Source organism: Rhopilema esculentum, chromosome 7 (assembly GCF_057945365.1).
Source record: "Rhopilema esculentum isolate cy_ngs chromosome 7, ASM5794536v1, whole genome shotgun sequence".
In the NCBI taxonomy this organism is placed as follows: Eukaryota; Metazoa; Cnidaria; class Scyphozoa; order Rhizostomeae; family Rhizostomatidae; genus Rhopilema; species Rhopilema esculentum.
This window is the reverse complement of record NC_142821.1, coordinates 11,580,001-11,594,949: the sequence shown is the minus strand read 5'-3', so window position 1 is coordinate 11,594,949 and position 14,949 is coordinate 11,580,001. Positions and strand designations below refer to the sequence as shown.

The following is a 14,949-nucleotide window of genomic DNA, read 5'->3' as shown; positions in this document are numbered from 1 at the left end:
CAAGGGTTTGCATAGATAATTACCAACGGTTTATGGTCGGTAACCAAAATAGATATAAATGATAGTGTTCAATCCACCATACTATGGGGAGTGCCGATAGTCCGACTGGACTCGCGTCAAAAATAACTGTAGTTTCCTTCTCGATGTCAAAGTAGCTGACGACAGGACTCGACGTGAGAAGATCTTTTAACGTGTTGAAAGCCTCTTCACAACGTTCTGTCCAATTAAACTGAGCATTTTTCTTTGTTAGATTGCGTAAAGGCTCTGTAATCGTTGCATAATCGGGTATTTTGTAACATGTAGCCATTATAGTTTTTTGCACAATCTGGGTTTTCTAGCAAATGCTGCCCGATAGCAGAATCGCAGGTTTTAGTTGTAATTTTAGATTTGCAAAACCGAGGTGGCTGTTCTCTTTGGGGATGTGTTTTGTTTTTAATATTAGATGGAACGTGTTGTTTTATCCTATCCTCCAATCTTTGGGTGGTGCGTCCTACGTAGCCAGAATCACACTGGCACGTAAATTCATAAACAACAGAACTTTTTTTTGTAGCAGGAACGCAGTCCTTTTGAATGGACTACTTTAATGGCGACATGTTTCGGATTATTGGTAAAGCCCGATCGTCGTTCCACCTAGCAGTTTTAGAATCTATCTACATAAGCACGAAAAAACCGCTACTGTGTAGATAAAAGAAGTTCGTTTTCACCTTAGGACTCCACTGGTAACATTCTAATAGGCAAGTGGCACTGATTGGTCAACCTTTACAGTCATGTGCTCGTGTTTCTGATTGGCCCATTTCGATCCACAACTGGGTATATAAAATTCTTAGCGTAGAGTTTTCGATCTATGTTCTGACGTTTTAATCTTTGGAGAGTGCCAGACGAAAAGCTTTAGTTTACTACTTTTTCAAAGCCATTTGGAATAACCTTTTAAATGTAGCTCGTAATCAAGCTTTTGTCAAAATTGAAAAACAGTCTACATGAATGAAAAATAAATGAATGAAGCTTTATCAAAAACATTAACATTGAAATATCAACAGAAGCACTGTCAACTCAAAAGAAAAGATTAGGCATAAAAAATAACTCTGAATTTGAGATGCGGCATGGGGGTAATTAGACATCACTTGACAAAATAAATCTCATTTTACTACTTTAAACATATTTCCACCAAAAAAGATAAACTATTCTTTATATTCCACTACTAAGACAAGATTTATTTGTTAAAAACGTCACCCCGGCTACGTTTTTCTTTCGCAGAGGATAGGCAGGAACTATTCTTGATTCAACCCCCATTTTACCCCAAAAAAACAGCGGCAAATCCCCGTTTACCATCACAATCCAATATCAGCAGTTGATAAAGAACTCGAATTTGGTAATCAAAATTTCCCCACCACAAAATGATACTCCCCACCATTTCCGTCTGGTCTGTTAAAAGCAGGACCTCGAGATTGACACGGGATGTCTGTATCAGCTAGGGGAACTGGGAATTGTTTATCAAAAGAATTTGAAAAGCCATTTATTAGCGATTATGAGAAGATATTGTGAAAATCTAGTCAAGCCCTCTTTCTTTTATTAAAAATCACCACATTTTACGGACATATATTTAGATGGCGTTCATCAATTTATGATGCTATGAAAACACAAACATTTAACGAACGGGTTGCGCAGATAGCATACCGTTTTTCGTCTGACACTCCTCAGAGCATAAAACGTCAGAACAAGGGTCCGAAAGAACACGATGAAAAATATATAAACAGTTGTGGATTGAAATAGGCCAATCAAAAACCCAAGCATAAGGCCGGTATAGCTTACCAATCAGTGCCACGTGCCTAAAAAAAATTACCACTGGAGTCCAAGAGAGGGGGACTGGGGAACATCTCAAAGTTCTTGTTCCATGTTGAGATTGAAAACATTTATTGTCTTTGCTTGGTCTGGAATATGCTTAATTTGATGTAGCCTAAATCATTGGAACATAAAAATTGGAAAACAAATCATAAGAAAATCTCAATATGATAAACTCCTTGGTATTCTACTTGATGAGAATCTTAGCTGGAAATACTATTTAAGTGAACTTGCTAAGAAGTCAACTAGAACTTGAGGATTGTTTTTTTAAATAAGACACTTCGTTCCTGTTGATGTGTAATTATGTCTCTACAACTCTTTGATCTCTTCTTTTCTCCAAAATGGACTTGCAGTTTGGGGTTTTGCCAATGACATTCACATTCATCAAGTTTTCTTATTGCAAGAGGGGGGGGGGGTGAACTGAGCTATTGCCTTCAAAGTCTTTTTTCTTTTTCGCCTCCCATTTTCTTTGACTAAGAAATCTTAGAATCACAAGACTTGTTTCAATCAAAACATCTATCCTTCTGTTGTATCATAACGTATCATAAGATTTCGCCTGTCTGCTTTCACTCGTACTTTAAATCAATCAAGTCTATTCACCAACATGAAACTCGAAAGGCTTCGAAGAACGACATTTTCATTAGAGGATGATACTGTCATTCGCCACTTTATTGGACAGCACTTGGATTCTGCCAAAATCTCGGTCCTGTGAATTTGCGACGTTCCAACAATAATACAATAATAGCTATTGCTGACTTTCTCGGAAACACGCAAAGAAACATGGGCAAGAAACAGTACTTTGAAAATCTGACCAGTGCTCTAGCACCCTTTGCACCCACCCCCCCCCCCCTTGATCCGCCATTGCCACTGACAGAAATCGAAGTTTCATTTTCGGTATTATTTATTTTGATATCTTTGGATATAGGGGCTTCACTCCTCGATTACCTTTGCTACTAAGAGTGTTCTCCTTGAATTATTCCCCATACATACATCTCACATAGATAATTTGTTGTTTTTGAGATTCTATCGACTTGTTCACTGCGAAACATACAACTTTGAAGACCCACTTGCACCCGATAGCCTTTCGGTCTTTTGGTGGCTTCACTAACTCCCACGTTTGGTTCTCTATGAGTGACTGGAACTCTGAAACCGTAGCTACTTTCCACTGTGCGCAATATTCACTATTGAAGGCTTCTTGGATGGTAGCTGGTTCTTCGATGATTGCTGAGAATACAACATGTCTTGCTTCTGTGACGTCAGCATACTCATCCAAGCCAAATCGAGGTGGTGGTACCCCTTTTGTGGATATTTGAGATCGTCGAGGATGGCTTTCTTCTGCATCCGTGTCCCTTTCCGTAGGCTCTGTTTGTCGTTTATCTTCCTTTGCTGGTTCTGGACCCATCTTCAAATACTGTTTTTGAGATCTAAAATCATTTTCATTGAAGTTAACGTCTCTTCTAATCACTATTCTCTTGCTCTGCATATCAAAAAGTCGGGATCCTTTCTGATTTGCACTGTAGCCCAAGAATCGAAGTCTGTTGGCTTTCTTGTCCAACTTTCTTCGCTCAGCCCCTGGAATATGAGCATAAGCTATGCAGCCGAACACACGAAAGTGGGAGACGTCAGGGGGTTTTCCATACCATTTTTCATACGGTGTTTGACCTGATGCGCTGGTTATAACACGATTCCTTATGCAGGCTGCAGTGTTGACTGCTTCTGCCCAGAAGGTCTTGCTGAGTCCGGCATGGTTCATCATCGCTTTTGCGGATTCAACGAGAGTCCGGTTCATGCGCTCAGCCACTCCATTCTGTTGTGGAGAGTGAGGAACAGAAGTTTCGTGTTTGATACCTTTCCTTTTCAGAAGATTTTCAAAGTCATTTGATACAAACTCTCCGCCATTATCTGTACGCAAGGTTCCAATTTTACATGCAGCTTCATTGGTTGCAGAGGCTTCAAATTCTTTAAACCTCTTTAGTACCTCAGACTTCTCTCTAATGAAGTAGACTTTGACACATCTCGAGTAGTCATCAATGAATGTGACAAAATAACGCTTTCCCCAAAAGCTCTGTATTGACATTAGTCCACATACGTCGCTGTGAACTATCTGTAATTTTCTAGAAGTCTTGATCCCCTCTGTTGACTTGAAAGGTTTTCTGCTCATCTTACTTTCCGCACACACTGTGCAAAAGTTCAGTTCGTCATTTCCTTGGATGGCAACTCCTTTGATGAGCTTCTTCTTGACTGATTCCAATAGCTGTTTTCTATTTATATGTCCTAGCCGTTGATGCCAAACATCCATTGTGCTAGGGTTGCTATTTTCCATCCTTTCAGATTGGTGATAAGCTGCTGTTATATCTGTTTCACAGCTCAGAACGTACATTCGCTTAACGAGTCTTCCTTTGCCTACAGCCTTGCCGTCCGAGTCTTTTATCCAGCAACAAGTATGTCCGAACTGAACAATGAGTCCCTTCTGTGTCACAGCTCGCACACTGAACAGGTTGCAAGCTAGTTTCGGAACATAGAATATATTATCCATTTCAATTGTCAGCTGCTTGTTGTGGCTTGTTTCCATGGTTATTTGAGCTCGTCCTGGTCCACGGGCTTCCACTGTATGTCCGTCACCCAGTTTGACTAATTCAGGCTGGTTGAACTCTCTGTAGTTAATCAAAAGCAGTTTGTTTGAGGTCATATGCTGCGAGGCATCCGAATCCATGATCCATTGTCTGTTTGTCTCATTTTAGGTTTGTTCATTTTCAGCTAGAGAGAGTTGAGAGTCTGAGTCATCATCTTCCTCCTTTCCTGCAGTCTTTGCATTATGTGTTTCATTTTTAAATGAATTGCCTTGCCTCACTTGCTTCCTTTTGTGACATTCAAAGCTTTTATGACCCTCCTTGCCACAGTTGTAACATTTGCCTTTGAACGGCCTGCTGATGCCCTTTTCCAAGTGTAATGCTGAGTCTCGATTTATTTTAGTCGTTGCAGTTGCTTTGAAGGCCTGTTTTTTTGCTTTTCATTGATAAGGGCTTGCTGGACGAAGGCCAGTGATAATTCATCTCATTTAGCTTCCAGAGCTGTAACGAGTGTTGTATAGCTTGGTGAAAGGCTTATGAGCAATGACACGACTTGCTCTTCTTCAGCTACTGTAGACCCGAGTGCATGGAGTTTATCAGCAATTTCCTTCATACGTTTCAAATGATCTTGGACCGATTGCCCTTCAAGCATTTTTGAAGTAAAATATTGTCTCTTGAGAAACAGCTTGTTGGCTATCGTATCCCTCTCGAAGTAGGCTTTGAGAGTATCCCACAGGTCCTTCGGTGTTTCGCATGATGTCACCAAGTAGATAAGATTCGACTGAATTCCCATTACCAACGTCGCCATTGCCTTTTGCTTGGCCTTTTCGTATGTAGCTCTAGATGCTGTATTATATTATCGTCAGGTAATGAATTCGTTCCATTTACGTGATCCCACACATGTAGGCCAGTTCGACCTATCTAATTTTTCGATTTCGTATTTATCTCCAATTCCAGCCATGCTCGATCAAAGTTTCCTTTATACCTTTATCGCGAGATAAATGGAAATCCAGAACATTAAACTTTATTACGCAGTGGTTTGGCCTGGGCCCATGACCTGTTGAGTGCACGTTCCCAACATAATTTGTGTTCCACATCTTATTGTTATAATGATTGTTTGTTATTTTAAATTGTTTTATTTTTATTTAGTATTTTGTGGAAATGTATGTTGTGGGATTAAAGATAAATTAAACCTGAACCTAATGCACTTGAACCTAAATGCCTTTGTTAGCAACAAATATTGCCCTTCTCTCACAAAATTCTTTGTTGACTTCAATAAACAACATAGATTCAATTTGAATATGTTCGAGACCAAGTGAACGGACGTGTTTTTTCATGTGTGCAAAATTGCTACTTATCCACGTGATCTTATGCCGGATTCTTTGGTGCTTATACCTGATACAAGAATTTGTCTAAAGAGAAATATATATTCATGCGGTTATGGTTTACTGGACGTTTTTTGTTTTCATCATGTTCAAGTTTTCATTCATCACCAAAGGTTTGATCGTTTTTACTCATGTTTCCTCATTGTTTTAATATATCGAGATCACTATGTCTCAACAAACTATTTATAGTGACGTATCTACTACTGATAACAATGTTTGTGAAGAAATCGCCGGAATTCAGAGACAAACTAGTGTTAAACGGTCAGTAGGAAGATCTGATTTGGTATCCTGTAGTTCCACTACGGCACTTCGTGTTGAAGAATGCTTTCCATGTACTTTATGTTCCCGAGTGTTTAAGAACAAGAGAGGTTTGAATCAACATTTGAGATGTTGCCGAAAAAAAGTTCAGGAGATTAATCTCCAATGGCGGCACCAGTCGCAAAATATTGGGGAGGATTTCCGATAGGGGCTTTGCCCCTGAAGAATCTAGGTTTCTGGGGGAAAAAGATTTTGGACCACGCCCCCTACTCTCTCTGAGACAGAAGCTGAATTATTCAATACATGATTTGCAAGTTTAAAAGTTACAAATGGGCTGCACCGGTCTCAAATCAAGTACTTGCGCTCTGTTGGCCTCATTTATTATTTCTCTTGATGGATCTCTACCTTCCGCCATCATGCTACTCATCTCACAACTGAAGAATTTGGTCAGTATTCATATCTATCTAGCAGCCTTATCATTGATATAATGATTTGGCACCAACTCTATCATCATCAGGTCTTTGAAAAAGACAGTCACGAAGGCTGACATCTAATTACGGTATACTCATAACTAACACATAATGAAATTCTCTTCCAAAATCAACATATATCTGTCTGTCAGATCATAGTCAGACGAATGTGTGTGATTGTCGATTTTTATATTGACTATGATCAAACGAGAACAAGGTGACTACTAAAATCACAACATGTTTTAGCGATAGATTGTATTTTTTGCAGAGGCATCTTTTCCCCCCTTAATTAAAACATGGAAGGGGACGGTCAAACAATACATGATTGATAAGGACATATGTTGAAGGAAGGTCTTAACAAATTGTGTGACCTTACCCCCCCCCCCCCATATTTTCTCATTGAATTTAGAATATTTAGAAAATCGGTCTCGGCGACGAATGGGGAGGACGCGTCCTCCCAAGTCCTCCCCGTGGTGCCGCCACTGGTAATCTCAACCGTGATTTATCATTAAATTGGCCAATTTCTCAGGATAATTTCATTTCTTTTTTGGAGAATAACTCCACTGGAAATTCAACCGTCAATTCGATCGATCAAGAGTGGGTTCAGTCGAATGATACGCAAGCAGTCCCCAGCGCCGTTCTTTCAGAAGAGTTAGCTGTGTGGGGTCTTCTATCGTTAAGTGATACATGCCAAATAATAAATGCCTTTTATGAAGAAGTTGTTTTCTGGAAACGAAATCTTTCCATGTTACCATCTGGTAAAGTTGGCAAGGAATTTGTTGAAGAATGCAGTAGACTAGTAGATGAATGGGTTGATGATGGTCCGTTACATCTGATTGCATTAAAAGCAATGATGATTATGCCATCACTTTTGCTTCAGAAACCTAGCAAAAAAATCGAAAAGCAAAGATCATGTGGAGAAATTGAGAAAAAGGCTTGATTTATGGAAAATTGGAAGCTTTGATGAACTTGTCAGAAATGCTCGCTTCATTCAATCGAATTTTAGCCAACACAGGGGAGCGGACAACATTGAGCAAGTTGCAAAGAAATTTAATGGTCTTATAATCAACGGGAAGATAAATGCTGCTCTGAAGCTTTTGTCTGATGCGCAAAGGAATGGTATTTTGCTTCTGGATGACCCAACTCTACAGTTGCTCATAAAAAAGCATCCAGATGGTGAAGAGAAATTTGAGAATCTTTTGTTACAAGGTCCGGAATTATCGATTGCTGAATATGTATCTGATTGTATTGATGCTTTTCAGATATACAAGTCTGCAAAAGATGTAAAAGGTGCAGCGGGTCAATCGAGCTTGGATGCAAATGAATGGCGACGTATCCTGACATCATCTGCTTTCGGTACAAAGGGGCACAACTTGTGTGATTCCTTAGCTCGAATGGCCAGAAAGATGTTTTCAAAGCGCTTCTGTGACAATGACAACTTCGTTCTGAAATAATGGACAGTGCAGGAAATTTTCAGTTATGTGCTGGTCAAAGTGCAGGTTGTGAAGCTGCAGTACATGCCATGAAAGAGATTTTTGATGAAAATGAATGCGATGCTGTTCTGTTGGTTCATGTTTACAATGCATTTAACCGTATCAATAGGAAAGTCATGCTGCATAATATTAGGATTGTATGTCCTATTATAGCAACCTATGTAATAAACTGTTATAATCAAAATGCGAGACCAGGGTCGTAAATCTGTCATGTCAATTAGAGGGGTCAGCAGAGCGAATGAATATAAAGTGTTCAGTGGGTCATGGCACCACCAAGCAATTTATAGAGTGTGTTAATGGAACAGTTTGAGTGGCAAACGACTTAAAAAACAAAAAAATATTTTTAGAATTACTAAGGTTTTTCAGCCTTATAGGAGGTATTTACAGATATTTCTCAGCACGTTTTTTTATAGTTGAGTTGATAATATTTTTCAGAGACAGCTTGAATGAGTAAAACCTGGGGGGGCTGAGAATCACATTAAGTGATGTAGGAGGACCCACCATGGTTGGGGCCGACGTGAAAGAAAATTTTTGAAATCATACCTTCTAAAAAGCTATGAAAATATCTCCCTGACCAAGATTAACAAAATATTATACCGTTCAGGATAGGCAAATCGACGCTATCCGAATATGCAATTATTTTTGTTATAAGACTTTTATTATAAGAGATAATAGCTTTTTTCTGAATTATTTTTTTATTTATGACGTCACGAATCACGTGCAATCTAAAAATAATTCGCGATGGCACATCTCGGAAAATCAATCTTTAGCCATTGAAATGAAGAAATCCGAAGAAGAAATCCGAAGAAAAAATTGAGATTAGGCAATTTGTTAGTTTTTCGCAGCTATTTCCCTGTCTAGAAGAACAGACTGAGACTATTGTTCCTGGGAGAAATTGGGAAGGGGAAGAGTCTAGTGACAGATGTTGGGAGATGCTTAAACTCTATTGACAGACGTTAGAGAAAAGAAAAAAAGGTGTTTTCTAATCGAGAGCAAGCGTTTTTTTTCTTGAAACCATATCGGATTCGAAACAAATTAGGATGTATCTAAGAACGTATTCGGGCTCCAAATGAAAATTTTCTTAAAAAAATCAAGGATGGGCAAAATTTATTGCATTCTAACAATAAAGAGTTTAGTCATTGCTTCTCTCTATATAAAATGCAAAAGTCCTTCTTTGTTGGCGTGGTACTTTTACGCAGATTAAAAATTAGCGTAAATTACGCAAATTAATTTTACTCTTTGCCCTCTTTGTCTTTTGGTCTTGTTCCTTGTTCCTGTGCAGTTAAAATTAAGGAGCTATTTTGGAGGTCTTAGTACCGCAATTTGACTAATAGAGGTTCAGAAATTAGGAACTTTAGAACCTAGGTTTTGAGTTTGGATTTTTATAAAAAGGCGTGTATGAAAATATGTGTAATATGGGTTTGTCGAGATTTATGGCGACTTAAACGATTCTTTTCTTACATGCTTTTTGAGATTTATTCAAGGGGAGACCGGTGGATAAGATATTTGGGGCTAATCCCCTCCATGGGCATCGTCACCGACTCGACACCCTTGCAAACATAAATAACAGCCATCTACAATACTCAACTTGCGCTTGACAATAGTCACCATGACATAGTGACTGAGGTATGTTGCAATAACTCAGCAAAACTTTGTTAGGTTCTAACCCAGCTACCGAGTTTCCTTTCGTTGATAGCAAATGACAACAATTTTTTAAAAAAATCGCTTTGCTCCAGATTTTTGGGGGGTCCAGTCCTCCCCGTCACCCCGGGATTCACGGCCCTGTGCGAGACTGTTCGTAATTGGTGGAACAGAGATTGAATCACAGGAAGGTACAAAACAAGGAGATCCAGCATCAATGCCAGTTTATGCGCTTGCTACAGTTCCACTCTTGGAGTCTGTGTCAACAAACGACACGAAACAAGCTGCATATGCTGACGATTTGATCTCAGCCGGTAAATTACAACCACTGTTGACATGGTGGGAAAATGTGTTGAAAGTGGCGCCAAATGTTGGCTATTAGCCTAAACCTTCTAAGTCTTGGCTGATCGTGAAGCCAGCAAAAGTAGAGTGTGCAAAAAAATTTCAAAGACACCAAGATCAACATTTCATCCGACGGTCAAAGACACCTGGGTGCTGCGATTGGTTCAATGGAATTTCGTGAAAGCTTTGTAAAGGAAAAGGTTGTTGAATTGGTTTGTCAATTGTCCACATTGTCCAAGATCGCGAGATTTTATCCTATAAATGTGCTGAGTAATGATGTGTTGTGATGATGTAATGATGCTGCAGTGGAGAAGGAAAGGTCTAGACTTAGGAAGAAATCAGCATGACATAGATGTGTGAACGTGTGATCATTGGTGAAGGGAATGTCATGTGCTAGGTGACGCTGTGAATGACGTAGTTGGATGTCATGGTGATGGCATGAAGTAGGAATATGGCCTAATTTACAATATTAAAATCACTACAGTGCGTTCACGGCTTGATATCGTCATAAAGCTTAGAACGATTCCTGGTCTATCTAGGCACCGTCAACCTGTTGAAGATGTAATTCGCCACAAATTGATTCCTGCCTTGTGCGAAGTTCGTTCTAGCAGTGATGATTAGAGCTTGTTGCTGTCTCTTCCAGTAAAGTTAGGTGGGCTGGAAATTCAAGATTTGACGAGAATAGCAGCACTGGAATATGATGCCTCAAAGTCCGTAACAGAACATGTTGCAAAGAAAATAATCAATCAAATTGATTTGCAGGTTAACAGCAACATTTGTGTGCATGTATATTCTAACATCGCAAAAAGGGAGTCAGAATACTATCAAAGTATACTTGCCTTTCTTCGAGAAAAGATGATATCTGCTCAATGTAGGGCAAACGGTATTGCCTGTTCTGATGGTTCATCAATATGACTGTCTTCGTTACCATTAAAATCACGAAACGCGAATTTTATGATGGTATTCATTTGCGGTATGCATGGGACTTAAAGGGCCTCTCCAGCCAAAAAAATTATTTTTCTATTGACTGAAAAGTTAGCATCTGGTCCGTGAATTATGGCAAAGTTGTTGTTTTTGCAAAATTCCAATTAGTTTAGAAGTTATAAGGCTTTAAAGTTGCACCTTTCCGAGAAAAAAACGACAAAAGCCGAATCAGTTTTGTGACATTCTGACGTCACAGTGTTCGCCTCTCGTTCGCCATGAATTTCGTATATCTTCCACCGAATCGTGAAGGAGTCATGAACACGCGTTGATAACTGCATCTAAATCTACAGCAGGAGCTTTTTAGGATCGAAAAATATTAAATGTTTACAATCATTCTAAGTTTGCGGGTCGGAATGTGTCCATGCTGTGTCACGACTTTGTTTTGATCACCTGTGTAGGCCCACAAAGCTATGGCTTCCTGTTCCAGCTCTTCCCTGGCGTATAGTTAATCGAAATTGATACTCATGTTGTTCTCCAGAAACGATGAACATCTAAAGGCTTCAGAATTGGTGTCTGAAATGCTCAAACTAAAACCCGGTGGAACAGAACTGAGAGTACCATCACTTGCAGTGTTCAATTTGCGAATCGCCGTAGTTCGATTCGGTTTGAGGTGAGACTAACGAAATACACTGTGACGTCAAAATTGCGTCACAGTGTCACCAAACCGAAAAATTTTTGTCGGTTAATTCAATTCAATTATCGAAATGCAAGAGCTTATATCTCACAAACTGTAAAAAATATCGAAAAGCAAATAACGAATTTGTGATTAGCAGGTTCAACTCCTTTAGATTAGCCAATAAAATCTTTCTTCACAATCTGTTTGTAAGGCAAAGTTTAATGTCGATCATGCTCTTTCATGCAAGACTGGGGGCTTTGTCACCCTCCGTCATAATGAAATGAGTGATCACACTGTTGATTTGTTGTCAACTGTATGCAAGGATGTGTGCAAGGAACCTTGTTTACAACAATCCGAGAATGGGGTAGAATTGCGTGCTGATGTAAGTGCAAGAGGTTTTTGGCAACGTATGCAAAGAGCATTTGTTGATGTGAGGCTATTTTACCCTTTCGCTCCTAGCTATCGCTGTAAAACCCTAGCTGCAACCTTCAGATCTATGGAGCTGGCGAAAAAGGGAAATAAAGCCAGGTTGTTATGAATAAAGAAAACGGAACTTTTACCCCTTTGATTTTCTCATGCAATGGTGGTATGGGCATTGAAACGAACTAATTGCTGAAAAACATCACCAAAATGTTAGTGAAACCTCTGCTTGGATCAAAAGAAAGCTGAGTTTTTGCTTACTTAGAACTGCAGTAATTTGTATAAGAGGTTCTAGGTCCCGACAATATGTTGTCCCTATTGGTGAAATGGGTGACATTGACACTAGAAACAATTTATCTAGCATCATTAATTAAAAACATTATGCTTGTTACTTAATTGTTACTTACTGACTAGTTAACAAATTTTATCAAGTAGTAAACCTTCTTTTCGGTAGAAAACATGCATTGTGCAATTAGAAAGATGATTGCATCTATGAAAATACTGCTCCAGATTGTGCTTTTCCAAGCAGAAATCCTTAGATGGGTTTGGTGTAATGCTATTTCAACAATTTAAAGTAAATTGCGCAGAAAAATTGTATTGCAGTTAATTCTCTGAAATTTCTCGGTCATTTGAAAGGGTGTGGTTCAATCTTTTTGCAGGGGCTACGCCCGTTTAACCCTCTTTTTCTTGGCGAGCACATCTTTTTTCTTCTGGACCCGCCGCTGCTTCTCATTATTTAGCCAGGAACCCCCCCTCCCCCCCACGTGCGGAAAATCAAACGATTTCGAACAGGGGAATCTCCATTGTCTGCCACCACCAATAGCAATCAGTCAAGTTAAAGCCGCTTGGCAGTCTCAAGTCAAAGCCTGTTTTTAACAACGCAAGAGCTGCGTATTCTCGAAGTACCAAATCATGGGCCTTATTGTGCTGCCTCTCTTTACTTTCCTGTTTTTTAAAAGCGTCGATGGCTACTGCAGTGGTGGTACTAAGACAGCATCTACTGACTCAAAGACATTGTCGCACTTATATTACTCAAATAACGAGGACTGCACTTTCTACATAAATCCTCAGCATTCAACCGGATACTACCTCGAAATTAAATGGGTTTCCTTCAGCGTTGAAGGAAGTATGCCGTCATGCTCGAACGATTCAGTGGAAGTGTATCTTACAAGGTATGAAATTTTGTCGTCCATTAGAGCGCCTGTGATTTGCGGAAGGTTTGAGTTGATGGGAAATTTTACTGTGTCAGATTCTGTTTTGAAGTTTATGAAAAATTTTAGCATTTTAACCACTCCTCGTTTAAAAAGCCCGGTGTTAAATTTGCTAGCATATTTTGGTTTTTTTTTCGACTAAACTACTCTTGAATCTTATATCTAAAAATCTACCGCGAACATTTGCTCAAACTTTCTCGGTTGAAGAAATATCGCTATTCAATTACAGTGCAAGTTGTACTTACCACTCTCTCGACATTATCTGCCCTCTTTATTGAAATTTCGGTTTTCTTGCCAATATAACCACAAATTATACCAATTTTTTGAAATTAAGATGCTTTTTCATTTGCCACTGGACTAGAGTTTAATCAATGGCGACAGCACGTAACTCTTCAACGGAAAGTGGCGGGAAAATATCACGTGCTATCGCCTCTTTTTATACTGGTTGCCTTCTTTGACCTCATGGCGTGGCCCTCATGGTACGGTTTATGAAGAAGAAAAAGAATTGGTTTTAAAACGAAGTCCGCTTAAGGGTTTGCAGTGCAACAACAATCAACATTCTCATTTTGATTTGATGTCCTAGCATTTGCAGGATTGGTGCTGGTGGTCAATTCGCATATACCATCATGTCTTGTTTCGTACCGCATGTCCAGTCTTGTAAATGTTCGAAGGTAAAATTTGTCTTGCTGAAATTGCCCAGCTATTGAACTAAATTCACATTCGTTTATGCTATCTAATTTTTACTTTTGTTGCCTATAATTCGCGCATCGACCTAATCAATTACTTTTACAAATATCATGTAACCTTTTGAATTCAAACAAATCAATTTTGTTGGACTTGCGTGCACCAGACAAATATCTTACGCGACGTATATATGGTTCAATAAACTGATCCCCGTTCATTATCCATTCATTGCTGATTACTATATAGCGATGTATCAGGCATCGACCTAATTTATCATTATTTTAATTTTACAAGTTTATTTGAATCTTTTTACTTCTAACCGATTAACTTATTTCGCATCGTCATGCATGTTCCAAGCAAAAACCTTACTTCATTAAACTTTTTTGACAGAATTCAAGAAAGCTCATCGGAAACAGATGTCCAATATTTATCACAACAGTTGAAGTTCATAATTCCGTATTTCCTTGAAAGAACACAAAATAAAAATTGAAAACAAACGATTCTGTAGAAGTTGCACCACAAACATAGATTTTTGGAATAAGTTTTTGAAAGTGCTCAAAATGGAGATCTTGAAATTATTTGCCTTGAGAAAAGATAGTTTATCATTTAGGGTAGGTGTTTTTGGAGTTTTGTGTTCTCCAGAGGAAATGTAGTGATTTTTTAGGTTCGATATAGGATTTATGGCCCAGGAATCAGACCCCAGCTGCATATTTTTTGCTGTAGTTGCAGGCATGATTAATTGATGGCTGTAAAGCCATTAAAGCTCACTTTGCTGTTTTTATCCTCACATCCATTGTCATCAGCAGATTCTTCTGAAGCTTTTTTGTCTCGAACATTGAAAATTGACGTAGCTGCTGCATTAGACAGTGATTTGATGGCACTTTCGATTTCAGCTGTGCAAAGTAGGCATTTATTTTCGTTTCCATCACCCATTTGTGACAGCCTCATTAATGTATTCAAAAACAGCATTGTTGTGTCTCTCCATATTTTTATGAACACTTCGTCTTTGTGTTTTCTTAGAGACTGCAACCCAACA

General features: G+C 39.0%; 2 protein-coding genes across 3 annotated transcripts in view; both read left to right on the top strand.

The window, feature by feature from the left end:
- The window catches only part of LOC135683321 (uncharacterized), a 61,962-nt gene that overhangs the window by 27,392 nt on the left and 19,621 nt on the right, over window positions 1–14,949 (top strand). The window lies entirely within an intron of this gene.
- The window catches only part of LOC135691465 (uncharacterized), a 43,314-nt gene continuing 41,215 nt past the window's right edge, over window positions 12,851–14,949 (top strand). The window contains exon 1 of one of the 2 annotated variants that reach the window (XM_089109399.1): window positions 12,851–13,190. In XM_089109399.1, coding sequence (XP_088965525.1) covers window positions 12,931–13,190 — 260 coding nt within the window. In that variant the 5' untranslated portion in view covers window positions 12,851–12,930. The remainder of the gene's footprint in view (window positions 13,191–14,949) is intronic. The other variant, XM_089109397.1, reaches the window with a different exon arrangement.